The sequence below is a fragment of the Camelina sativa genome, chromosome 7, assembly GCF_030686135.1.
Source record: "Camelina sativa cultivar CO46 ecotype springtype chromosome 7, ASM3068613v1".
Taxonomy (NCBI): domain Eukaryota; kingdom Viridiplantae; phylum Streptophyta; class Magnoliopsida; order Brassicales; family Brassicaceae; genus Camelina; species Camelina sativa.
In genome coordinates, this window is record NC_141886.1 from 27,185,885 (window position 1) to 27,210,290 (window position 24,406).

The 24,406-nt window shown below is 36.6% G+C and overlaps 3 protein-coding genes and 2 pseudogenes across 8 annotated transcripts; 4 read left to right on the top strand and 1 right to left on the bottom strand.

Annotated features, from left to right (window-relative positions):
• Positions 1 to 1,425: 1,425 nt before the first annotated feature.
• LOC104702545 (UDP-galactose transporter 1) lies at positions 1,426 to 4,180 on the top strand. Its single transcript, XM_010418412.3, has 5 exons — positions 1,426 to 2,037; positions 2,235 to 2,484; positions 2,581 to 2,788; positions 3,119 to 3,350; positions 3,717 to 4,180. Exons 1-5 carry the CDS (start codon positions 1,942 to 1,944, stop codon positions 3,939 to 3,941), a joined length of 1,011 nt encoding a protein of 336 aa, XP_010416714.1. The 5' UTR covers positions 1,426 to 1,941; the 3' UTR covers positions 3,942 to 4,180.
• Positions 4,181 to 4,335: 155 nt separating this feature from the next.
• LOC104702544 (uncharacterized) lies at positions 4,336 to 9,820 on the bottom strand. Of its 4 annotated transcripts, none has more exons than XM_010418411.3 (16): positions 9,239 to 9,768; positions 8,926 to 9,078; positions 8,621 to 8,788; positions 8,250 to 8,540; positions 8,065 to 8,159; positions 7,813 to 7,882; positions 7,489 to 7,701; positions 7,319 to 7,378; positions 7,134 to 7,213; positions 6,805 to 7,025; positions 6,626 to 6,717; positions 6,435 to 6,561; positions 5,118 to 6,295; positions 4,826 to 5,043; positions 4,526 to 4,684; positions 4,336 to 4,449 (listed from the first exon to the last, which is right to left on the bottom strand). In XM_010418411.3, the coding sequence occupies exons 1-16, from the start codon at positions 9,470 to 9,472 to the stop codon at positions 4,365 to 4,367; spliced, it is 3,444 nt and encodes a 1,147-aa protein (XP_010416713.2). In that variant the 5' UTR covers positions 9,473 to 9,768; the 3' UTR covers positions 4,336 to 4,364. The 4 variants fall into 4 exon arrangements, 3 of the variants coding, with proteins under 3 accessions (XP_010416713.2, XP_087315593.1, XP_087315594.1); XM_087459467.1 differs by having other exon boundaries at positions 4,826 to 4,983; positions 9,239 to 9,730; XR_015562401.1 differs by lacking the exon at positions 6,626 to 6,717 and having other exon boundaries at positions 9,239 to 9,820.
• Positions 9,821 to 10,031: 211 nt separating this feature from the next.
• On the top strand, positions 10,032 to 12,191 carry LOC104702546 (lysM domain-containing GPI-anchored protein 3). Of its 2 annotated transcripts, XM_010418415.3 has the most exons (6): positions 10,044 to 10,753; positions 10,823 to 11,035; positions 11,142 to 11,259; positions 11,337 to 11,498; positions 11,583 to 11,614; positions 11,703 to 12,191. In XM_010418415.3, exons 1-6 carry the CDS (start codon positions 10,369 to 10,371, stop codon positions 12,011 to 12,013), a joined length of 1,221 nt encoding a protein of 406 aa, XP_010416717.1. In that variant the 5' UTR covers positions 10,044 to 10,368; the 3' UTR covers positions 12,014 to 12,191. The 2 variants fall into 2 exon arrangements, with proteins under 2 accessions (XP_010416716.1, XP_010416717.1); XM_010418414.3 differs by having other exon boundaries at positions 10,032 to 11,035.
• A 1,255-nt stretch (positions 12,192 to 13,446) lies between these two features.
• LOC147941758 (uncharacterized) lies at positions 13,447 to 14,469 on the top strand (annotated as a pseudogene).
• A 7,601-nt stretch (positions 14,470 to 22,070) lies between these two features.
• On the top strand, positions 22,071 to 23,196 carry LOC104702547 (ethylene-responsive transcription factor ERF013 pseudogene; annotated as a pseudogene). The gene has a single exon (XR_015562402.1). The product of XR_015562402.1 is annotated as an ethylene-responsive transcription factor ERF013 pseudogene (transcript).
• Positions 23,197 to 24,406: the final 1,210 nt, after the last annotated feature.

The window sequence follows — 24,406 nt, forward strand, 5'->3', positions numbered from 1 at the left end:
TATATTAACAACTATTAAACATTTATAATTACGTATACAGATATAAAACTTAATAAACTAAATATATATAGTTAAAAATCATAAATATATATTAAAATTAAATTAATATATTTTTAAGCGGTTTAGACAGTCATTTAGACGTCTGCTGAGCGCCTAGCGCCTAGACGGTGCCTAAGTGGTCGTCCAGACCATTTTCTTGAACACTGCTCAATACATTGAAATTGAATAGTCGTGGTATATAACGTCCACGAAGTCGATTGTCTACACATGTTAACTTTGGTTTCGACTTTCGAGTATGTTATTTTATATAACATTTTTACCATAGCTCAATCTGTATATTATGCATTCTGCTTATGATGCCAGGAATATGAGATTTGTCAATTGTCAAAAAGAGTTCCGATAAAATTTATAATTCATCATGACCTATCATTGTTAAATAACGTCGCCACTTTTTCAAAGAAAAATTTGGTTGCGAACCTAGTATAACAACTTAAGATCCTATGTATTAAAAAACTAAACGCTGTTTAGGAATTATACAGCTTCTTTATGAATTACAAAACCATAACAGTAAATTTAATATGGGGACTATGTAGCGTTCGATATTTATTTTTCATTTTTGTCAACAAAACGTTCAACTTTTATAAAGCAGGAAATTTACGAGTTTATAAGATATATTAATAACCAACTTAATTAAGATATTTCATACATGACTTTAATAAGATAGTGGGATGTCAACCTCATGAACAAAATGTATTTTGATCGGACGGCAGTGATCTCCCCCACATCCTCGGATGTTATGTACCACAAAACAAAAATATGTGTTGCTGCGTTTAATTAAAAATAATTAAAGCAATATCATAATGTTTTCGATTAAATCATGAACAATTATTTTTGATAATGTTTATTTAATTTTGTTACTATGTACTAACCCGTGCTACAGCACAGACAAAATATTTTTATATAATTATATTATTTTAAATATATAATTTAAGTTAAGTTTTATTTTGGATTATTACACGTATATAACTTAGAAGTATCTACTTTAGAACGGGAAACACGTCCGTATCCCGTTCTATCTCCTCTCGTCCAATATCCATCAGAATTTTTTTATCTTATTATAAAGCTTTGATCATCACTTTGCTTAGTGGGCTCACCCATATTCACTCCCGGTCCATGGATCCACTTCGTTTAGTGGGCCAATGTCCATTCCCGACCAGTTGGTCCATCCATATCCGATGGTCGATTTGCTAATGATTTTTGATAATGTTTATTTAATTTTGTTATATATATACAGTAATTTATTTTCATGAAAGAAATAAAATTTAGCACTGCTAATATAAAACAGTCAAAAGTATATTTATTGTAGTCCATGTACATCAATATTTTGTTATCAAAACATTGAGTTTTTTGGAAATTAAATCTTTTGACTCAACTCAACCATCATAAAACATGGAAATACTATTCTGTGATTTACTCATCTCTATTTTTTAAACTTTTTATTTTCGGAATTAGATTGCCAAAAAACACAAATAATAGAATTTGTTTTTGGGTTAAAAACATTTTCTTATAATAAATAGAAACCTACGGAAGAGCAAAAACATTATTTTCATGGCTTGAGAGAGAGAGAGAGAGAGAGAGAGAAGATACACACATATTAGAGAGAGAGACGTTTGAGATTGATGAACAGAAGAAGAGAAATCGAAACAAATCACATGGAAGAAGAGCTCACTGCTACCGTTACCTTCTCCACTCTTCACCTTCATTAGGGTTTTCTTCTCTCCTTCTTCTTCTTCCCTCTCTCCCTCTGATTTAGCTGCGCAGCTTCCGCTCTCTTTCTCCCCCAAATTCACACTTGTTTAAAAGCTTGTTACTTTTTTCGTGGGGTTTTCTCAATTCTTCGATCTGATTCCGAAAGTTGCTGAATTTTTCTGAGTGAGAGAGATGGAGGAAGGAAGTTTGTTCAGATCTCTCTTAGCTATTATCCAGTGGTGGGGTTTCAACGTTACCGTCATCATCATGAACAAGTGGATCTTTCAGGTTTCTCTTTACCCTATTTTTTATGTTTTATTGTCTATATATTCTATTTGATCTGATCTATTGTTGTTGATTTTGTATTTTTTGATGTTTTAATTTGGGATTCTTCTTTTCTTTTTTTACAATTTGAAATTTGGTATTAAGCTTCATGGATTGGTGGTGATGTGATGATGATTTATGTTTTTTTGAAATTTTTGCAGAAACTGGATTTTAAGTTCCCACTATCGGTTTCATGTGTTCACTTCATATGTTCATCGATTGGAGCATACATCGTTATCAAAGTTCTCAAGCTTAAACCTTTGATTGTGGTTGATCCTGAAGATCGATGGAGGAGGATTTTCCCAATGTCTTTCGTCTTCTGTATTAACATTGTGTTGGGAAACGTCAGCCTTCGTTACATCCCTGTTTCGTTTATGCAGACCATCAAATCCTTCACTCCAGCAACCACAGGTTAGGGTTTTTGATATGGAATTTGTGATCTTTTCTCTTTGTATGTTGTTGGATGTCAAGAGAATCTGATTGTTTCCTGTTTATGTTTGAGAGCAGTTGTCTTACAGTGGCTGGTATGGAGGAAATACTTCGACTGGCGTATTTGGGCGTCTCTTGTGCCCATTGTTGGAGGAATTCTTCTTACTTCTGTTACTGAGCTTAGTTTTAACATGTTTGGATTCTGTGCTGCCCTGTTTGGATGTTTAGCTACTTCCACAAAGACCATTCTAGCCGAATCTCTTCTTCATGGTTACAAATTTGACAGGTCAGTTCTCTTCCTGGAGTCTCTCTATTGACTTTCTTGTGTTGATATTATTCAGTTTTGGAATTTTAATTTCTATGATCGGTGTTGATTCATGAAAACTGCACTTAGTTTCAAATATTAGGAAGACATCTTCTTGTTATGTATTTCTGGATTTGATGTGCAATCATTTTTCTTATTCTGCAATAGATATTCATGTGATGGCATCTTAGTCCAAATTGAAAAAGCATTCACTTTGATTGATATTATATCACCTTTGGGAAGTGTAAACCTATCATTATCCACTTGCATAGAAGAAAGATTTGATATTTTATTTTGTTTTTCTTTATTTAGCATAAACACCGTATACTATATGGCGCCTTTTGCCACCATGATTCTCGGGATACCAGCGTTATTACTGGAAGGCAGCGGAATTATGAGTTGGTTTGAAGCACACCCAGCTCCTTGGTCAGCCCTCATCATTATATTCAGCTCTGGTGTTTTAGCCTTCTGCCTCAACTTCTCCATCTTTTATGTCATTCACTCCACAACTGCAGTCACATTCAACGTAGCTGGAAACCTTAAGGTAACAAAGACAACCCTAGACCCGTAACTAAGTTTCTCTTTCAGATTGCTCTGGATGACCCAAACTAACCAAAGGATAGCTTACTTCTAATTAAATTTACTGGCAAAGCTAAGTTATTATCAGTTGGTACAAGAAATTGCATACCGGCCAGCTAAAGTTTCTTCGCATCTTTTGAACATGCTTCATATTCTATTATAGGTCTTATTCCTAGTTGTTGGCATGACTGCATCCATATAGTTTATTTTAAACAAGTTTACACTAAAGTATAAATTTCTCGAGGGAGATTTTGTCATCACCAGCTTACTATTATTTTTGTTGCCTTGGACACTGTTAAACTCACTCCAATGGTTCTAATATGATTCTCAGGTTGCAGTGGCTGTATTGGTCTCATGGTTGATCTTCCGTAACCCAATATCATATATGAATGCTGTTGGATGCGGAATTACGCTTGTGGGCTGCACATTTTATGGATATGTGAGGCATATGCTTTCACAGCAGACACCGGGAACTCCTAGGACTCCTCGTACCCCAAGAAGCAAGATGGAATTACTTCCTCTTGTTAATAATGATAAACTCGAAGGCAAAGTCTGATCTTATCCTATCTGCAGCTCAGTTTAGTACTGACTGACTGGTTCAGGGTGCTGCAGAAGACAAACATTCACACAAGGGGTGTTGAATTTTTACTAAATATGCATTTTACTCAAAACCTTAATAGAAAAGTAACATTTTTTTTCGTTTTTATTTGGGCTCGTAGAAGAGATAATGGTTCCTACTATTTTATATCTCTGTGAAATGTAGAATTTTTAATTTATCAAATACATTTTCAGAAAGCTGGAGGAGAGTACTACATTTTTTTCATCAAAGGTTTCCGTATATGCACTACTTGTCAAACTCTACATAGCAAGTGTCGAGAGATTCATCGGCTAAAGTTAACTCTGATCGAACATGTATAAATAACTATTCGTGAAGTGTGGAGTTGTTCTAATTTCTATACAAACTGCTTTATTATGAATTTCAACTATAAGTGCTGTGTTGGCCCAAGAATGCAATATCTTCTGAGGATAATTCCAGAAACAGATAATGTCGAGCTTCTCTTGACCTGAATCGAGAAAAATGGAGGTTAGGAGAGAAATCAATCATACTCAAAACACTATGGTGATCCAACTGCTACTGACCTTCGCCGTCTGCCTTGCTCCATGGCCCCAGGTAAGTTGGAGGGATCTGCTCTTGAAATCTGCCCTATGAATGAAGCATATTCATGGAAAGCTCTTCCTTTCAATGATCGCAGAGGGACTACTGACTCTAATACGCCCGAAAGGCGTACCATTCGCCTACTGCATTCAGAAGAGAAAAAAAGAAACTCCAGTAATGAGAAAGAAAACTGTGGGAAACTGAGTCAGCGAGAAATTTGCGTCGCAACAGATGAACCCGTTGGACATTTTGTACTAATCATACGTTGGAAGAAAATTATTTACCATTCTTCATGTATTTCTGGTTTCATATCCAAGCAGCTGCCATTGCTCCATGTGTAATCCTGCCTTGCCTCATCTACTTCCAATCCTGTTGTAGCAATTTGGTTTGTTAAAAAGCAAAACTCTTGCTGTGCCACAGTGGATGTCATCTGTTCAAGCATCTGACATAAACCAGACATATCAAGATCTCCAGAAGCGTTCATCATTGGCTCCAAAGCTCCCTAAATAAGTAAATTCCACGAATTAAAAATGTCTGAGCTGAAAACTTTGAAAAGAGAGGAAGTTTAATACTCACAAGGTTCAGGCATCTAGTTTGCGTTAGGTCAGATTCCGAAATTAGATTGGCTATCTGATGAGTGATATCAAGAACTTGTGGAGCTTCTACAGGTTCTGAATCCAAGTATGGCTTGAAATCAGCATGACTCGAACAGAGTTTTTTCCATGATTCTTGCACGGTATATCTAGAGGTATCAAGCTTCGGTTTCTGAGCTGTCTTGAATGTCTTACCAAAATCTATACGGCTGCATTCATCTGAAACTTGTTGCATCTTCTGGGAAGTCCCTACACATTCCTTGAAACAGTCTTCCATCACTGTCGCATCAGAAGATTCTGCAATTATCTCACATGTATTCTTTAAACAATCAAAAATCTGAAATCTGTCTATATATATCTCTTTTGATGGGGGAGTCTGTACAACGTCCTCATTCATGGACACTTCTGTTCTTCCATCAAAATGTCCGCAAGATACCGCCCTTGGCGACAGCTCAGCTTCACAATCCATTAAAGTTTCTGGAACATATGAAGATTCTGGTACACATGATACATCAACTGACTGGGATACCTCATTAATGCAAGAAACTTTTGATGTCTCATACTGATAACAAGTTGCCTCCAATAGTTCTGCTCTGGAAGGAACTGAAGGATCAGCTAGTACGATTGTTTCCTTTTGCATATCTGGCCAATATGAGGACAGCGTACCATCATCTTGGAAAACTAATCTGTCGTCCTTCTGATGTTGTGAAATGGAAACCCGTATGTCAGTCAGAGGCTCATCTTCTGAGTCAGAGGACATCACAACATTGAGCTTCCGCCTTCTGTTTGGCTGAGAGAAAGAGAGTGGTTGGTAGGAAGTGTTGCTAAGTTCACACGGAATATTTAATACGTCTTCTAATTCATCATAATCTTCAAAACAAGTGTTCTGCCTGAACATGGCTGCTTTCTTGGCTTGTATGCTGTTCTTTCCTGTGCTCCGCCTCCATAATCTATTAAGCATTTTTTCGTTTTCAACCTCTTCAACAAATACTTCAACTGTTTTAGAACTTTCCTCTTCCATGGATAATACCTTAGCAATCTCACTCTCCACCAACTGAGACAACTGAGAAGGGAAATCCCGTGAAATTATCTTGGGAAGCAGCAAGTGACCAGTTTCATGATCAAAGAGATCTGGATTAAATGTGTTCTTCACCTTCCTGGCTGTGTATGGGAAATTAAACCGTGAAAAATTAAATGTCAAAACCTTCCAAATAACTAAAAATATTCACATCTTGTCTTTCACTACTGGACCTCTGGGACTAAAATCATTTTCGTATGTAGAAATTTACATCCAAAATACCTCTTTTCAGTTGACTCTGAAACCAAAACTGCAATTGCATAACCGCTTTCCGTATATCACCACCACAAAACGTGGTTAATTTCTCTAGGGAACCAGGATTAACTTTAACTTCCTCTGCTTCACAAACCTGTGAAACAACAGATGTTAAACGAATCCATTAAAATTTAAAGGTTATGCATCAGAATACTAACCAGAGAAAGGTGGCTAAACAGTTCTTCTTTTAATGGCAATGAAAAGCATATTTCTATCCTCTCTAAGTTGTCTGGTAAACCATGATTCTTTTCTGTAAATATGCATGTAATCAGCAGATTAATTAAGATGAACTGCAAATAAACCAAAACTAGTGTTTTAACATGGAAGAATACACTACCATTGGCAGTCAATACCACAGGTCCTTTTGCTTTCTTAGCAATCTGCTGGATAGCAGAAACAAGACCACGATCTTCAGCAAAACAAATGTCTACATCTTCAAAAAGAATTAAAGGCTTCAAGTTAGCTGCATCATTCTGGATATGTAATATGGGTACCAGTTCAACTACATCCTCTAACCCATTGCCATCAGTACAGGAATTGAAAAGAGGGTCCAAGGACCTGGAAAAAAACAAATTATGTGATCACAAACGCTAGTTTCAGTTTAAAAGTTCCGATTGAAATGCAGAAGATAGCAAATACAAGCATTACTGTTGCAATTCTATGTACCTTGACAAGCTATATGACTTAAGAGCCTCCCCAAATTTCTGCCTGACTACTATTCCACTTCGGCATTCTGATGTATTGGACTGTAGACAAAAATCATTAGAGACAAACAATTGCGACGGTATATATTTCCATGCCAGAAGAGGAAAAAAGGTCGTTTAAATCCTTAAAGCGGAAACAGTTCATACCTCTAGGATTTTAAATCCTTGTTCCTTGGCGCAAGCATGAATAGCTGCAGATTTCCCACTCTGCAACACAGGCACAATTGTACTCACAAACATGAGCCACATACATGAAACTCACAAATCAATGTAGACGTAAAAACTGACAGTTCGTGGCAGAATATTTTATCACACACCCCAGCTGGACCAATGATTAAGAGAACATTTTTCAGGCAGTCTTCAGCACCAATATTTTCCGAGTCAGTGTCACTTTCAGAACAGTTGTAATCAACATCTTGCGATTTATCTTCATCACTACTCAAAAAGTCTTTGCTTGGCTGAAACCCTCTCTCATGCCATTGGCGCAGCCATTCATTCATTACTTTTACAGATTCAGCATTACCACATACCTGCAAGATACTTGGGTAAGAAAAGGAAAAATTGTGTTTGCTACTTTTCTTTAATTGTATTAACACAGAAGATATAAACTATATGAAGGCAGTGTGTTTAAATTGTCTGACCTCTGAGGCACTTCTTGGCTGGTACTTATCTACCCATAAGCTATTACGAGGCTGGGCACTGGAGCCATTACTGCATAGATTAGAAATTATAGATCAATCATTCTAGAAAGGATAAAAACTATACCCAATAGAACTTCCAAGCATACCACAGAGGTCGCTGGCCTATGTGGTTATTTCTCACTATTTTTGAAGAAATTATCATTCCAACCTAAACACGTGTACTGCTACTGATATCAAATACAAAGTCACTACCTTTCTCGACATGACAGGCTTTGCATTTCATGAGAAATGTCTGCTGCACCACCAGCACGATCAGACAAGTCAATTGCTTCATGAACTTCACAGTCCTATAAAGAATGATAGGAAATGACCCTTTGTCATGAATGGTTCCAACAAATGAAAAACATAGAACAAAAGAGAAAGTTTTAGCTCATCACCGATTCTGCTCCATCTAAGGAGGCAAGGTACCCACGTGTCTCCTCCTGTTCTGCTATTAAGACCACTGGAGATGCCTCTGCGATAACTTCTGATTGACTAGCAAATTGTTCAGGCTCCTCATCTTCGATGACGCACACGTCAGGATGTGAAAGAGTTGGCAGTTCATTTAAATCAAACTCCATAGGTCGGGGTTCAAGAGAGTTGAATTTCATTTGTTGATCAGGACTCGCAGCGGTGGATGTTTGCTCATAGAAAGTCCAGTTCTTCCAATCAATGGGTCGATAATCATCCTAAGAAGAAGGTTATGCTATTCAGATTGCTTTAGTATTTAAAATGATTGAAGAAGTTACCCAATATGCATTAGTCATACCTGAAACCTCTCAAATACATGGATAGGGCCGACGGTGACGATTTTATCTCTTCCTTGACCCTGACACGTACCATTCTCAGCTGCAGAGGCTTCTTGATTTCTTTTACCTCCTTTCCAAGACGAGAAAAACGGATGTATTTGCTTGCCAGCAGACATCCGCAAATTTTCCTAATTCAAATATAAACCAACATAATGCCCAGACTTTAGACCAAGGATCTTGCAAGTGTTTGCAACTACTTAAAGAAGATACACCAACCCAAGTGTTTGCAACTACTTCATACTAACCACAAGAAGGACAAACTTACCTCAGCTCTTAACTTAGCTTCGAGGCGCAAATTGGGAACTGGAGGTGAAACATTGGCACCAGGAATCATCTGATCAGCAGCAGCAGCTACAATCCCATTTTTAGTTGCACTTTTCTTAGGAGTTGTTTTACGAGGACTCTTTCCTTTGGCCACCTGCATCCAAAAAAAAGATACCACACTTAACAAATTCTTCTCGAAAGCAATCCACATTGTAGACTATTTACCTAAAATTCAACTACTTGCTTATACAAAAGCCTATCAAGCTAAACATAGTAATTTAAAACAAAAGAAAGAAAAGAAAAAAAAAACAAACCTTTTTGGAAGCTCCGTTCTTGGGAGTTCTCTCTTTCTGTTTTCTCATCTTCTTCTTCCCTTGACTACTACATAAACCACCATCTTCTCCTCCTCCTCCTTCACCTTCCTCTTTATTACTGCCGACATCGCAAATCCGATCTCCGTTAGTCTCAATTACCTCATCAGATTTAGGTGAGACCAACGTCGACTGAACCAATTTTCGACGAACATTCCTCCGTGGAGTCTGATCCATTACAATTAAAGAAGGAGAAATCAGAGTTAAGGTAGAATCGAATCTAGGGTTTATGTATGAATTTGGGGATCTTGGTAAGATTAAAAAAAAATTAAAAAAACGATAAGGTTAAAGAAGACAAAAGTCCGATTCTGTAGGTGAAAAAGATTTGTTTTTTTTATAGTTGGGTAAGAATTTGGAGGGAAGAAAATTATTTCTTTTTGCTATTTCCCGCGAAGGCTCTCTTCTTTAAGGATTAGAAACCGCTTCTTTTTCCTTTTCGCTGCCGATAAATTCTTTGCTTTTAGCTCGGAAATAAAAAGACTAATTTACTGGATTAACCTTTATTTCTGTTTTTTAATGGAAGGTAAAATTACACAATCTAATTGCTACATTTATCTTAAATTTCAATAAATTTTCTATATTAAAAAAGAAAATTTGGTAATTTCATTGAACTTTATCAATGATGATCCTTAAACCGGTGAATTAATCCACGATGTACCTTAAACCGGTGGGGTCAAACCCTAAGGGGTAAATCCGTCATTGACTAAGATGTTATCTCCTACCGTTGTCTTTTGTCTGCAACTCACTCACTCACACACAGCTGTTAACTATTTCAAAAAAAAAAGAAAGTTTTTTAACTTTTCCACTCTCTCTCTCTCTCTCCTTGGAAGAGAAAGAAAGAAGATAGATAGATTCTCAGTTTTGTTCAAAGTTCAAACTCAAAAGAACAACTGGAATCTTGTTTCTAAGCTTTTTTCTGATACTGGCATTTTCCAGAAATTGTGTGAAACCCTACAAAAAAAAAAAAAAAAAAAAAAAGTGGAAACTTTGTAAAACCCTAGAAGAACCTAAATTCTTAGAAACCCTAGCCAAGTTGAGTGAAGGGAACTCACTCAGAAGCGACGAAATCGAATATGAAGAAGAAGAAGAACCCAGAAAAACCCTTGTTTCTGTTTCTAATTTTAGCTTCGAGCTTAGCCTCCACGGCGACTGCAAAATCCACAATAGAGCCTTGCTCCAGCAAAGACACTTGCAACTCATTGCTAGGCTACACGCTCTACACCGACCTCAAAGTCACAGAAGTCGCTTCTCTCTTCCAAGTTGACCCAGTCTCAATGCTCCTCTCTAACTCCATCGATATCTCTTACCCAGACGTCGAGAACCATCTCCTTCCCGCCAAGCTCTTCCTCAAGATCCCAATCACTTGCTCCTGCGTCGACGGGATCAGGAAATCCCTCTCCACTCATTACAAGACTCGTACTTCCGACACGCTTGGATCGATCGCTGACTCTGTTTACGGTGGTCTTGTCTCCCCCGAGCAGATTCAGGTGGCGAATTCGGACACTGACCTTTCGGTTCTTGATGTAGGTACAAAGCTTGTGATTCCATTGCCTTGTGCTTGCTTCAATGGTACTGATGATTCTCTTCCGGCGCTTTATCTATCTTACGTTGTGAGGGGTATTGATACTATGGCTGGAATCGCTAAGAGATTCTCGACTAGTGTTTCGGATTTAACTAATGTGAATGCCATGGGAGCTCCTGATATCAATCCTGGTGATATCCTCGCTGTCCCATTGCTAGGTACGATGGTATAAGAGTTATAAAGTTTCAATCTTTGTATAGAAATTTGCCGATTAATAGTACAGATTTTAGCAGATATTGAATGTTTTGTGTCAAAACTTGTCAGCTTGTAGTTCAAATTTTCCCAAATACGCTACGGATTACGGATTGATCATTCCAAATGGAAGCTATGCTCTCACCGCAGGCCACTGTGTACAATGTAGTTGTGTACTTGGAAGCCGCAGGTATTAAGCTATTTAAGTGTTTTCTTAATCGGTTTTGACAAGTTAGCTGATGATCTTTTGCATTGTTGTGATCACAGTATGTATTGTGAGCCTGCTTCTTTAGCAGTCTCTTGTTCCAGTATGAGATGTAGAAACAGCAACTTCATGCTCGGGAACATCTCTTCACAGCAGAGTAGCTCTGGTTGTAAGCTTACTACTTGTAGTTACAATGGTTTCGTTAGCGGCACAATCTTGACCACGTAATGACTCTTTCCTCATCTTATTTCACCTTCTAACGAATATCACAAACTATGTAACCAATCTCTCTCGGGTTGTTTTTTCAGGTTATCTATGTCTCTTCAACCACGATGTCCTGGTAAGTATACTGTCTAATGCCTTATCATAATCCCAATGAATGCCATCTTCGTCTCTAACTGGAATGCAAATGGAAAAACAATTTGCAGGACCGCAACAATTAGCGCCGCTTATAGCCCCTCCTGATAGTGTTCCAAAGGAACTGATGTATTTACCTTCGCCTTCACCTTCACCTTCACCTCCGCCAGATTCTGATGATGATGTTGTTGGTGGAGGAATCATAACCGCACCAGCGGCTTCACCTAGAGGACTTACGGTTCCTTCAAGCAGTTCTATCCCGGGCAATCCAGCTAACGGTCCAGGCGGGAGTATCTCTGTTGCTTCTTGTCCATCGAGCTATTACTCATTCATTGCGTTTCTCATCTCCATTGCTTCTTGCTTTTTTGTGTTCTTAGTTTGAATGCAAAACAATCTCGGTATTGGCTTAGTTCTTTGTTTTTTTTTTAACTCCTGAACACTTGTTTGGTTAGTGATTGTGTTAACTAGCATATATCTAAATACACCTTCATCAAGCCTACGAGGCCCACACTGTTGTAGTATGGATCTCAGATATTTAATACGAACATCTACTTCTAAAAGCCCAACGCAAACTATTTGGATGTAATCGGAAGAGAGAACCCAACTTTAGTTTTGAAATAACTTTATTATACGAGTATTGTTGTAATTTACTTGGAGTCGATCTCCATAAACCAGTCTATACACATGTCCAAGTCCATTAGATCTATTGGCCCTCTTCTCTTATTCTAAGTTGATTTATGAATCTCATTATACTTAGGATTTTATCTTTTACTATATAATGTATTATTCGATTGAATCATTAATAATACAAGAGAATACATCCGTCGAATATTTCTACTTTCACAACACGTTATCAGCACGAGTTTGCCCTAAACTTCAACTGAGAAAAATTCCTAAAACCCTAAAGCAGCCGCACAACATCCTTTGTTCGTCCAAGCTCTCAACCGGATCAAGTTCGTGATTATTCAAGCTCGGCGATCGGTTCTAAGTTCGTGATCAAGTTTTGTTCGTGACTAGTCCGAGGTTCGTGATCAAACTCAAGATATATCTGAGGTCTTTAGCTCCCGGATCAATTCCAGTCAACCCCAAATGGTGTAAGATAAATAAATCAAATTCATCGGACACATATATCGAACCAGATCTTAAATATATTAGAACCCTAAAATATACAATTACACAATCAACAAATCAAAACCCTAAGCTTTGAAACCCTAAACCCTAAAACTTTAAAATTCGGATTGTATGAGGTTTAAAATTGCTTAGGATAAGATTGATTGTTATTGTTTTGATTGATTCTATGTCTTGCATAAATTGAAACTTAAAATCGGAATTTTGTCTTGCATGAAACCCTAAAACTAAGAACTGAAAATCGAAACGCTAGAAAATTTTTTTTCCTAAAACCTCTTGTCCTAATTCTATTCAGAATAGGAAAATTTACTAAACTAAAAAGGAAATAATCTTATCTAGAGAAAAAGAAAACTTTAAAACTTAAAATTATTTGCATATTTCCTTGTCCATACTAGATTATATTTTTGTCTAGGATTGTTTCATGCATATTAACTATACATTAAAAGACAAAAACTATATATTAAAAGACAAGAAATTATTTACTAAAATTGGCATGGTTCGGTCATAAATACCGCATGGCCTAGACGAAATTAATTCCATGGTTCGGTCTTAAATACCGCATGGCATAATCCAAAACAATTGGCATGGTTCGGTCTTAAATACCGTATGGCCTAGACTAAAGCGATTGCATGTTTCGGTCTTAAATACCGCATGAAAATAATCGGGTGCATGTTTTGTATTTTATAGATGTCCAAGATTGAAAATCTCCGATATGCTGCACTTAATGTCTCTGGAGACAATTATTTACAATGGGCATTGGACAATAAAATTACCCTGAAATCAAAGGACCTATGTGAGTGCATTGAGGATGATAATGATTGTACTGAAAAGAGTAGGTACAAGGCGATTTTGCTAATACGCCATCATCTTGCTAAGAGTCTCAAGAACCAGTACCTTACCATTGAGAATTCTCTTGACCTTTGGACAGAGTTGAAAAACAGATATGAACACCAAAAGACGGTGCTCCTACCAAAGGCTCAATTTGATTAGAAAAATCTAAGAATCCAGGATTTTAAATCCGTGGAAGAATATAATTCAGAGCTATTTAAGATAGTCTCGATCTTGAAATTATGTGGTAAGGAGGTTACTGAGGAAGACTTGCTAGAGAAAACATTCTCAACATTTCACACCAATAACATACTGCTTCAGCAACATTATCGTGAAAAGGGTTTTAAGACATATGCAAGTCTAATCTCTTGTTTGCTGCTTGCTGAGCAGAACAATGAGTTGTTACTAATGAACAGTGCAATGAGAGCTCCTGGTACTGCCCCATTACCAGAAGCTCACAAGGTTGATATGTCCAAGAAAGAGCCTAAAGAGACTAAAGAGTCTAACTACGTCCATAGAAGCAAGTATCACAGTCGTGGCCGTGGTGAAAGAGGACGTGGTGGTCGTGGCAATTACCATGGAAATAATTATGATGGTCATGGTCGTGGGAATCGATCAAGCTTCGGTCGTGGTCGAGGTAGAGGCCGCGGAATTTTCAAACCGCAACATAAGAACAAATCCATTTGTCATAGATGTGGTATGGAAAATCAATGGGTAAAGACATGCAGAACACCTAAGCACCTTGTTGATCTCTATCAAGAGAGTTTGAAAAAAAATTCAGAAGCTAACCTGGTTCTTCTTAATGGTGAAGAAGATTTCGACCATGAGAATGATGACCTATTGGATTATGAGACTTCGGATTGTCTAAGAGAGGATAATTAAATTTAAATATTGTCTTGATTTAATTTCCATGTTTTATGCTTTGAATTTTATTGGATTATAATTTTGGTTTAAATTCAATTATTTTATTTCCTTCAATATATATTTGTTTGTTTTATTCTGTTATGTCTAAAACATAATTCTTGTCCATATTAAGAAATGGCTGAGGACAAGAACATAAGAGATATTTTGCATAATCTCATTCTGAAAAATGTCAATATTAGCACAATAGCGGGTATAGCAAGCTTAATTGAAGGCTACGACCAGACTCATATACTTTTACCTAATGGTACACATCTTGAAACAAGTGATGCCTTATATTCACCCAGCTCAAAAAGGAGCTTATTGAGTTTCAAAGACATTCGTTTGAATGGTTTACATGTAGAAACTAAGGGTGAAGGAAACCAAGAGTTCCTATATATTACTGAAATCACCCAAGGCCATAAGAAAGTCTTAGAGACTATACCCGCATTATCCACTGGTCTTTACCATGCTAAGATTAATATGATATAGGCTAATATGGCAATGAACAAGATGTTCAATGAACAATTCACTTTATGGCATGATCGGCTTGACCATCCGGGTTCTAACATAATGCGTAAGCTAATTATGAATTCAAATGGGCACACTCTTAAAGAGAGACGAGTTATCCCTAAAAATCTCACGTGTGTAGCATGTGCACAAGGGAAACTCATTGTAAGGCCATCACCAGTTAAAGTCACTAAAGAGACTTTAAATTTTCTGGAAAGGATACAAGGAGATATATGTGGACCAATACACCCACCTTGTGGGACGTTTAGATATTTCATGGTCCTTATTGATGCATCGACCAGATGGTCGCATGTTTGCTTATTATCAACTAGAAACCTTGCGTTTGCTAGATTGCTGGCCCAGATCATACGTCTGCGAGCCCACTTTCCAGATTTTCCACTTTCCAGATTTTCCACTTAAGATTATATGTCTAGACAATGCTGGTGAATTTACATCCCAAGCGTTTAATGATTATTGTATGTCCATGGGGGTAAGTGTGGAACATCCCGTGGCACATGTACATACACAAAATGGATTAGCTGAATCTTTTATTAAACGTATTCAATTAATTGCTCGACCATTACCCTTGAGGTCGAAGCTCCTTGTGTCGGCTTGGGGACACGCAATATTACATGCAGCAGAGCTTATACGCATCAGGCCATCTAGTGAACATAATTATTCGTCATCCCAATTACTAACGGGTCATGAGCCAGACATATCCCATCTAAAAATATTCGGGTGTGCCGTTTATGTACCGATTGCACCATCACAGAGAACAAAGATAGGACCTCAAAGGAGGATGGGAATATATATTGGATATGATTCTCCCACCATTATTAAGTATCTAGAGCCAAATACGGGTGATTTATTTAAGGCTAGATACGCGGATTGTCAGTTTGTTGAATCCGAATTTCCTATGTTGGGTGGAGAGACAAACAAGCTGGTCAAAGAATTATCATGAAATCAAACATCCTTAAATTGTCAAGATCCTCGGACTCTAGCATGTGAGGCAGAGGTCCAAAAGATTATACATTTACAAAAACTAGCTAATCAATTGCCAGATTCCTTTGCTGACCCAAAGAGAGATGAAATCGTACATATCAGCTTGTAATGCATCAGTACGTATTGATGTTCAAAAGGAACACAATCAAGTTGCTACAGATTCTAAGGCACGTTTGAAACGTGGTAGACCAATAGGTTCCAAAGATAAGAACCCTCGGAAATCTAAGAAAGGTGCAAATCAAACCGAGGTTAAGGAAAATATAGACATGTCTGCGGCAAATCCTAAGGTACCGAATGAGGTTTGGGACGCTGAACCTCAATGTCCTGAAGGTATTGATAATAATGAGATCTCAATAAATTATATCATGTCTGGAATTCAATGGAACCGAAAAGATGTCGATATCGATGAAATATTTGCATACAAGGTAGCACTTGAAATAAATGAGGATCATGAACCCACGTCCATATTAGAGTGCACTAAAAGTTCAAAATGGTTAAAATGGAAAGAAACCATTGACGTGGAGTTAAATTTATTTAAGAAAAAGAATGTGTTTGGTCCGATCTTAAGGACACCATTCGATATAAAGTCAGTTGGACACAAATGGGTCTTTTTTGGAAAGAGAAATGAGAATAATGAAATGGTGAGATATAAGGCACGGCTTGTAGCACAAGGATTCTCTCAAAGACCAGGAATAGATTATGAGGAGACATACTCCCCTGTGATGGATGCAATGACTTAGATTTTTAATAAGTCTGGCTATAAGAGAAAAAAATGATTTGCGGCTAATGGATGTAGTGGCCGCATATTTATATGGTCCACTGGATAATGAATTTTATATGAGATTACCAGAGGATATTGAGCTCAAAGATAAGAGTGTTCTCGAGAACAGTACTGCGTAACGCTAAACAAATCTCTTTATGGACTGAAACAAAGTGGGCGTATGTGGTACAATAGACTAAGTGAGTACCTAGCTAAAAAAGCTATAAGAATGATCCCATCAGTCCATGTATTTTTATAAAGAAGTTTGCAAACAAAGGGTTTGTAATCATAGCAGTATATGTGGATGATTTAAATATCCTAGGAACCTCTGGGGAAATCGTCCAAACAGTTGAATATCTCAAGAAAGAGTTTGAAATGAAAGACATAGGTAAAACTAAGTTCTGTTTGGGATTGCAGCTTGAGTACATAAATGATGGAATCCTTGTGCATCAAATGGCATATACTGAAAAGGTACTCAAGAGATTTAATATGGACCAGGCTCACCCATTGCCTAGCTCAATGGTTGTGAGAAGCCTAAATTTGGACAGTGATCCATTCGGTCCAAAGAAGGACGATGAAGAGATTCTCGGTCCTTAAGTACCATACTTTAGTGCTATAAGAGCGTTAATGTTCTTGGCTAGCCACACTAGACCAGACATTTGTTTTGCCGTGAACCTCCTAGCAAGATTTAGTTCTTGTCCGACCCAAAGGCATTGGAACGATATCAAACATGTATTGCGTTACCTACAAGGAACGTTGGATTTGGGTTTATTTTATACTAACTATAACAAAGAAGGTTTAGTTGGTTTTGCTGATGCAGGTTATCTATCCGACCCACATAATGCTAGGTCACAAACCGACTATGTGTTTACGCACGGTGGTACAGCAATTTCGTGGCGTTCGATGAAGCAAACCATAGCGGCCACATCATCTAATCATGCAGAGATTTTGGCTATGCATGAAGTCAGCCATGAGTGTGTTTAGTTGAGGTCCATGACACAACACATCCGATCATATTATGGCATGGCCGATGACAAGGGACCAACTATCTTGTATGAAGACAACACCGCCTGCATCGCACAACTCAAGGAAGGTTACATTAAGAGAGATCGGACGAAGCACATTTTACCTAAGTTCTTCTTCACACATGAACTACAAAAGACCGGAGAAGTTCAAGTGGTGCAAGTTCCATCTTGCGACAATTCAGCCGATCTCTTCACCAAATCATTACCGACATCAACATTCAAGAAGCTCACGCACCAGATTGGGATGCAGAGACTTAAGGACTTCTAGTGATGCTTGGAACAGGGGGAGTAATACGTGATGTACTCTTTTTCCTTCACCATGGTTTTGTTCCAATGGGTTTTCCTGGTAAGGTTTTAATGAAGCAGCATCCCCAAGCGTATTACGGTGATCTCTTAGCATTTGCACGGTTATGTCATCCAAGGGGGAGTATTGTAAATCACTTGGAATGGATCCCCATAACCGGTCCATACACATGTCCAAGTCCATTAGGCCCATTGGCCCTCTTCTCTTATTTTAAGTCGGTTTAGGAATCCCATTGTACTTAGAGTTTTATCCTTTACTATATAATGTACTATTCGATTGAATCATTAATAATACAAGAGAATACATTTTTCGAATATCTCTAATTTTACAATAAATATATCATTAATTCGAATTTTCATAGTACTTACTCGTCGAGCAAAAATATTGTATACATTTTATTCATTTTGTACATTCTATATTTTCTCAACTTTTTTGTACGCCATCGATTTTCTTATAATTAAACTACTATATAATTTTGTTGAAACTTAACTTTAAAAAGTGAAACAAATAAATAGGATATAGGTAGTTGAACCTACTTAATGTACGAGCATCCCCATAATGATGAAACCCAGTTATCTTCACTTTCCTAGAAATTGCTCCAAACAAAAACATGTAGCGCACATATTTAATTTCAACAAATCGAAAAAATCTCGATTCTGAAAATTTAATTTGCATAACTACCTCAGTCCTACACAATGCCCGTCCAGTATTATCAGGTGTCCTACGTACAATCCGGTTTAGAGGCCTTAAAATAATTTTTTGTTTGTACCCCTTATATTAAAGGAAAAAAATTTTGGACATTCTTTTTAATAGATTCACACTATAAGTTGAAATTTTTTACCCAAATTCATGCTAAATCCTAATTTTTTTCAAGCAAAAATCTATATATTTCTATAAAATTGAACATTTTTCTACAGACTTACTTAAATAAAACTTCGAAAAATGCCTTAATTACTAAAGGAAAAAAAAAGAAAAAAATTTGGAACTCTAAGCGCTGGCTTAGGTTGCTTCCCCTCTTCCCCTCTGGGCCGGCCCTGGCCCTACGTGACTTATTTTGCACCTTCTTCGAAATTTCTTACGCCAAAAGTCCGTACCATCGTACCAGTTTATCCATGATAAATTAAATGCACCTATCTGTAATCTATCCATATATTATATTCAGACTTCAGAGGTAACTAAAGATATTGTAAAGATAATTGTATTTGTAAATGTTAAGGGCCACGCCATCTCTTTGTTTAGTTGTTGGGAAAGTACGGAGGGGGTACGGTGCCAGAGAAGCTGGCCACTAGTATGGGAAACCGCTTCACCAGGATAATTTTCTTATTTTCATGTGACTTGGATGATATTTTAAAACTTCATTGCCAAAACCGTATATTATGATTTTTGACAATGGTAGAAGCCTCGAGATGCTTTATTACCAAAAAAAAAGAAAAAAGGAATATTTTGGGGCTGTAAAGCTGACAAAAATTGCCTCTGTTTGACCTTTAAGGGTTTGCTTAAGACCAAAGTGTGAAATGTCCTAAGCGAAGACAAGTCTCATAAGCTCTCAAGGCTATGTGAGAAAGTCAAGGCTGTCCCCAAAAAGAACATGCCCATCTCTCAACTCCTTCGATCGTCATGTGCTCTCTTGCGTGTCTTAAAGTTCTATATAAGGTTTGTTTTGGCTTTTTTGCCGAAATACACATGCTTCTTTTGAAATCATTATCTTGCTTTAGTATCTATCTACACATCTCCATATTTTCACATGCATGCATTGCATATATATTATTGTGGTAGTGCATGCATATATATTATTGTGGTATCTATCTAACATTTATTTTTTAGTATCGAGAGGCTTCTAAACCAGAAAATCTAAATTAAACTATTTAGAAATGTTCATGCAGTCATTATAGGACTTTTATTGATAAAGTTAGATTGGAGCTCTATTTGAAATATCCGAAATGTTTTTTTTTTAATAAACTCTTAATGTCGATAAGCGTCGACTTGATCGACTGAGTATTTCTAGTTATTGATTCACACCAACGAAATGAAACTACTAACTAAGTACATAGTTACAAATCCCTTCATTTGTATGGTTGTTATGTAATTATATATAAATGCAATATGGAGATTTGGTTGTTTTAGTATAAAATTAGCAAATCTATATATGTGTGGTTTAACTAAGATTCGACGTGGAGAATCTCCTCAAAGCCCACAAAACGGCTTCATCGTATGTAAAAGAGTAAAGGGGGAAGTTAAATTAAAAGTAGACTTAAGTATGATATAAACCACATGATCCCTCTTCAATCTCTAATCCCACGTAACTTTGTTTCGCGTCTTTTTTCTTTCTGAAAATATTATAATTCAACAAAGCAAAGTAGTATAAGTGGTTGTACTCATATCAATTGTATCAACATTTTGACATATATCAAGGTTTACTATTTACAGTTCGTTTTCTATGGGTGTGTGTGTTATAAGTGTGGGGAACGTATGATATTGTTTATCTAAACTAAAATATAAAATAAGAAAAAAACGCGGTTTTGTGCAGTAGCGAGACAGAGTGTAAACAGCTGTTTTTGTTAAGTGATTCACTTACTTCAGTCTTCACTATTTGGCTGCGCGTTTCCATTTTCCATTATAACTAATTTAATAATAAACACATAATATCAGTTTATCAACAAATATCTTAATGTTTGATAGTACAAACTACAAAGACATATATATTTTTGCTTAAATTCATGTTTAGGTTTATTTTAGTTTATCATTTTTGTTTGAGAGACCTCACATGCTACTTCATGAAACTGCCTCCCCTTGTCCCTCCATATCAGAATCCTATGTATTTTCTTCCCTTTTGATTTTCATTTTTTATTATATTTTATTATTCTCTCAATAGAGGTATTTAAAAACAAAGTTTACAATTTACTATTTAGCCTATAGTCAAACTAATAGATGTCTATAAAACAAAGTCTATAATTCTTTTTAAAGGGTAAAAGATAGATAAACACAATTTGTTTAAGTGTGAGTTACTACTTACTACAATAAAACATTAGATATAGACCAAAGATGTCACATAAATTTTGATGAAACCCTCTTAATCTGATAATGCATGGTTTATCTGATTAAATCATAATATTATATAATTAGCATTCTTCTGCATGTTATATTCGGACTTTTTACTACTAATACCAACTGATTAAAAACACGTCATCTAAATTAACTCGTTTAATATTAACCAAAATAAAACAAAACATAGACTAATGAGCAGGTTTGAAGGGTCTCTTTCCTCGAAATATCGTAGGATTTGACAGGTTCAAATGCAGCTGTAATTCGCAATTTCGGAAAGTGATAGCTATCTATCTAAGTCATCAAAATATAATTTTTTTTTTCTTTTTACCTTTAAAAATTCGATCTCAACCTCAAAATTACTAAACCTTGATTTCCCCACCAAGTGGCTTCCGTACAGCTAGCTGTACACTCATCAGATAGATTTTTTATTTACTTTTGATGTTATACTTTTAAAATATATAAATTCCATATAATGGTTAGTTGTTGCCTTGTTGGTTACTTTCACGCCTATAAATATAAGTTAACCTTCAAACGTAATAAAGAACGGATTCGAATGTTACTCCGGCGTTCAAGTGGTGGAGAATATCTCCTTTGATCTAAGTCATCGTCCGAATTCTAAACGCTTTACATAAAGAAATCATTTAGTGTTTTACATATCTCATAAGTTAGTTTGAGATTCATCTCCTTGATCATCTATCTAAAACATCTTTATATAAATTAGGAATATATAGCTACTAACTATATATACATAAGAAACAAAATCTGACATATCCATTTTGTGATTATGCGGGTGAAAAATACTAATTTTAAAAACACCTGTCATGCACCAAAAACGTCACATTCATACACAAAAACGATACTATTTCATTTGACCACTTTTAAATTTATAAAATAAGCCATTATTGTCCCCCCCTCCTCTCACTCAATTCCCCGTATCATCAAGTCCGTGCTATATATAATCTCATATCCTTGACATTATTTGCCATCCAAAATACTTTTCTCTTATTCAAACATCAATAACAACATTACTCAATGGTGAAACAAGAACTCAAGATCCAAGTCACTACTTCCTCAATATCTTCACTCTCTCATTCTTCATCATCTTCTACCTCTTCGTCATCGAAACTACATCATCATCAATCTAGTAAGAACAAGATAAAGAAGTACAAGGGAGTAAGGATGAGAAGTTGGGGATCATGGGTTACTGAAATCAGGGCACCAAATAAAAAGACAAGAATCTGGTTAGGTTCTTACTCGACCGCAGAGGCAGCTGCTAGGGCTTACGACGCTGCTCTCTTGTGTCTTAAGGGACCTAAAGCCAATCTCAACTTTCCTCACATCACCACCAATTCTCCTTTTCTTATGAACATCGATGAAAAGACCCTTCTGTCCCCCAAATCCATCCAAAAGGTCGCCGCTCAAGCCGCTAACTCCTTCTCTTCTGACCCTTTTGCCTCTCCCTCCGATGATGATCGTGATGATGGACTCCATCATCATCCATCTCCTTCTTCTTCAGCTGCATCTTCTCCACCTCACCATAATGATGATGATGGTGACTTGGTACCGTTGATGGAATCTCATCACCATGATCATGATGACAGAATCCACCACCATCCATCTCCTTCTTCTTCAGCTGCATCTTCCCCACCAGATGATGGTGGTCATCATAATGATGATGATGGCGATTTGGTATCGTTGATGGAATCTCTTACGGACTACAACGAACACGTGTCATTAATGGATCCGTCATGGTATGGATTTGATCACAATGAGATGTTCTTCACCAACAGAGCTCCCTTTGATTATTCTTCACATTTAAATAGCTCGAAGACGACGACGATGGATGACTTGTACGACGATGCTGATATTCAGCTATGGAGTTTCACTTGATCCGACGGTCCAAACGGGACACACTTCAATTCACATTATTTCATTTAATTCATTCTTTTAAATTTATCATCACTTGTCATTTCGTCGTGTTGTTTGTTTCTTTAAGTTGCAAGGAGCGAATTAACGATTGATATGTATGAATATATATATATATATACACACTAATTTAAGAAGATCACATGAACAAGGTGCCTTTTTTTGTCACTTCTTGACTTTTTCATGTATTTAATTAACACACTTGTAATATAAGTTTCGTACTTTTGTTTTCTTTATTAAAAATCATGTAATTCCAAGTCCAACTACATATTTCATCTTATTCAAGGCCCAATATGAGGGAGGGAGCTAATGTATAGATAGAGCCCAATCATATTAAAACCCTTATGTAATCAAATTAGTATTGGGCGGCATTTTCTTTTTCTTTTCAACATGGCTTCGTCTTCAAAGGGTTCCCCATCGAATCTCTGATACGATTCAAACCAACATGCAATAAGTGGTACTCGCTCTGCAACGACAAGAGGTTCTCATCTACAAACACTAAGATCTCGTCGAGGAACGATTCTGTCTTCTACTACAGTCAAAAGTGCCGTGTCGCCAATACTCATTTGATTACATTAGGGTTTTAAGATTGTAATACTAAATGTTAAGTCGGTCTCTCATATTGGGCCTAGAATTTACATCCACACGATCCACCTGATCTGTTTTTAAAGTAAATCAATTTTTAGAGGTACAGTAGGTGTATAACTTAACGATATTCTCTCTGTGTATGCCATAAGCCAATAACATCAAATGTAACCTAGGCAACGAAAAGGGGCCCGATACTTCAACTAGAGGAGCGACCAGACAAATCTGATTCAAATGAAAGAAAAAATGGAAAATCAAATTGAAAAATTGAATAGCATCACGCAATAAGAAGAAGTATTTAGTAAGTATATATGATTGTTAATCGATGGTTATAATTAGCAGATATATTTGATAGATGAACAAATAAAAGGGGTTTATGTTTTTTATAGTAAATATATAAGATAATGTGAGCAAGTTTTACACATTTGTAGCCAAAACAGCCAGACATGTTTTTATTTCGAGAAAAAGAGGCTTTGTAAGAAAATTATAATAGTCTTATAACAAAAGCAAGATACTTAAAATTTATAAAGGTTAATCTCATGTGCTTCGTCGATTCAACAGGCTCTGCTAGACTGTTACACAGAAGCCATATGTTACTTAGCTGTCTTTTTACGTTTTTTTTTTCAATTCTTTGTTCTTTTTAGTTTGTACTTTACTTTTAGTTTTACTAGAGGCTCTCAAGTCCCAACCTTAATTATGACATAATTTCACTGATAATCCTGATTGCTCTGACGGTTTCTATTTAATTAAGTATATGTTGAT

What these genes read in the sequence shown, in the direction of transcription:
- LOC104702544 (XM_010418411.3), bottom strand. Translation starts at nt 9,472, where the DNA reads ATGGATCAGACTCCACGGAGGAATGTTCGTCGAAAATTGGTTCAGTCG. An exon ending in AAGGATTTAAAATCCTAGAG is followed by an intron (nt 7,214 to 7,318) that starts GTATGAACTGTT and finishes TTTTGTCTACAG; the next exon opens with TCCAATACATCAGAATGCCG. An exon ending in AAGTCATATAGCTTGTCAAG is followed by an intron (nt 7,026 to 7,133) that starts GTACATAGAATT and finishes GTTTTTTTCCAG; the next exon opens with GTCCTTGGACCCTCTTTTCA.
- LOC104702545 (XM_010418412.3), top strand. Translation starts at nt 1,942, where the DNA reads ATGGAGGAAGGAAGTTTGTTCAGATCTCTCTTAGCTATTATCCAGTGG. An exon ending in CTTCACTCCAGCAACCACAG is followed by an intron (nt 2,485 to 2,580) that starts GTTAGGGTTTTT and finishes GTTTGAGAGCAG; the next exon opens with TTGTCTTACAGTGGCTGGTA. An exon ending in CATGGTTACAAATTTGACAG is followed by an intron (nt 2,789 to 3,118) that starts GTCAGTTCTCTT and finishes TTCTTTATTTAG; the next exon opens with CATAAACACCGTATACTATA.
- LOC104702546 (XM_010418414.3), top strand. Translation starts at nt 10,369, where the DNA reads ATGAAGAAGAAGAAGAACCCAGAAAAACCCTTGTTTCTGTTTCTAATT. An exon ending in CCTCGCTGTCCCATTGCTAG is followed by an intron (nt 11,036 to 11,141) that starts GTACGATGGTAT and finishes AAAACTTGTCAG; the next exon opens with CTTGTAGTTCAAATTTTCCC. An exon ending in TGTGTACTTGGAAGCCGCAG is followed by an intron (nt 11,260 to 11,336) that starts GTATTAAGCTAT and finishes TTGTGATCACAG; the next exon opens with TATGTATTGTGAGCCTGCTT.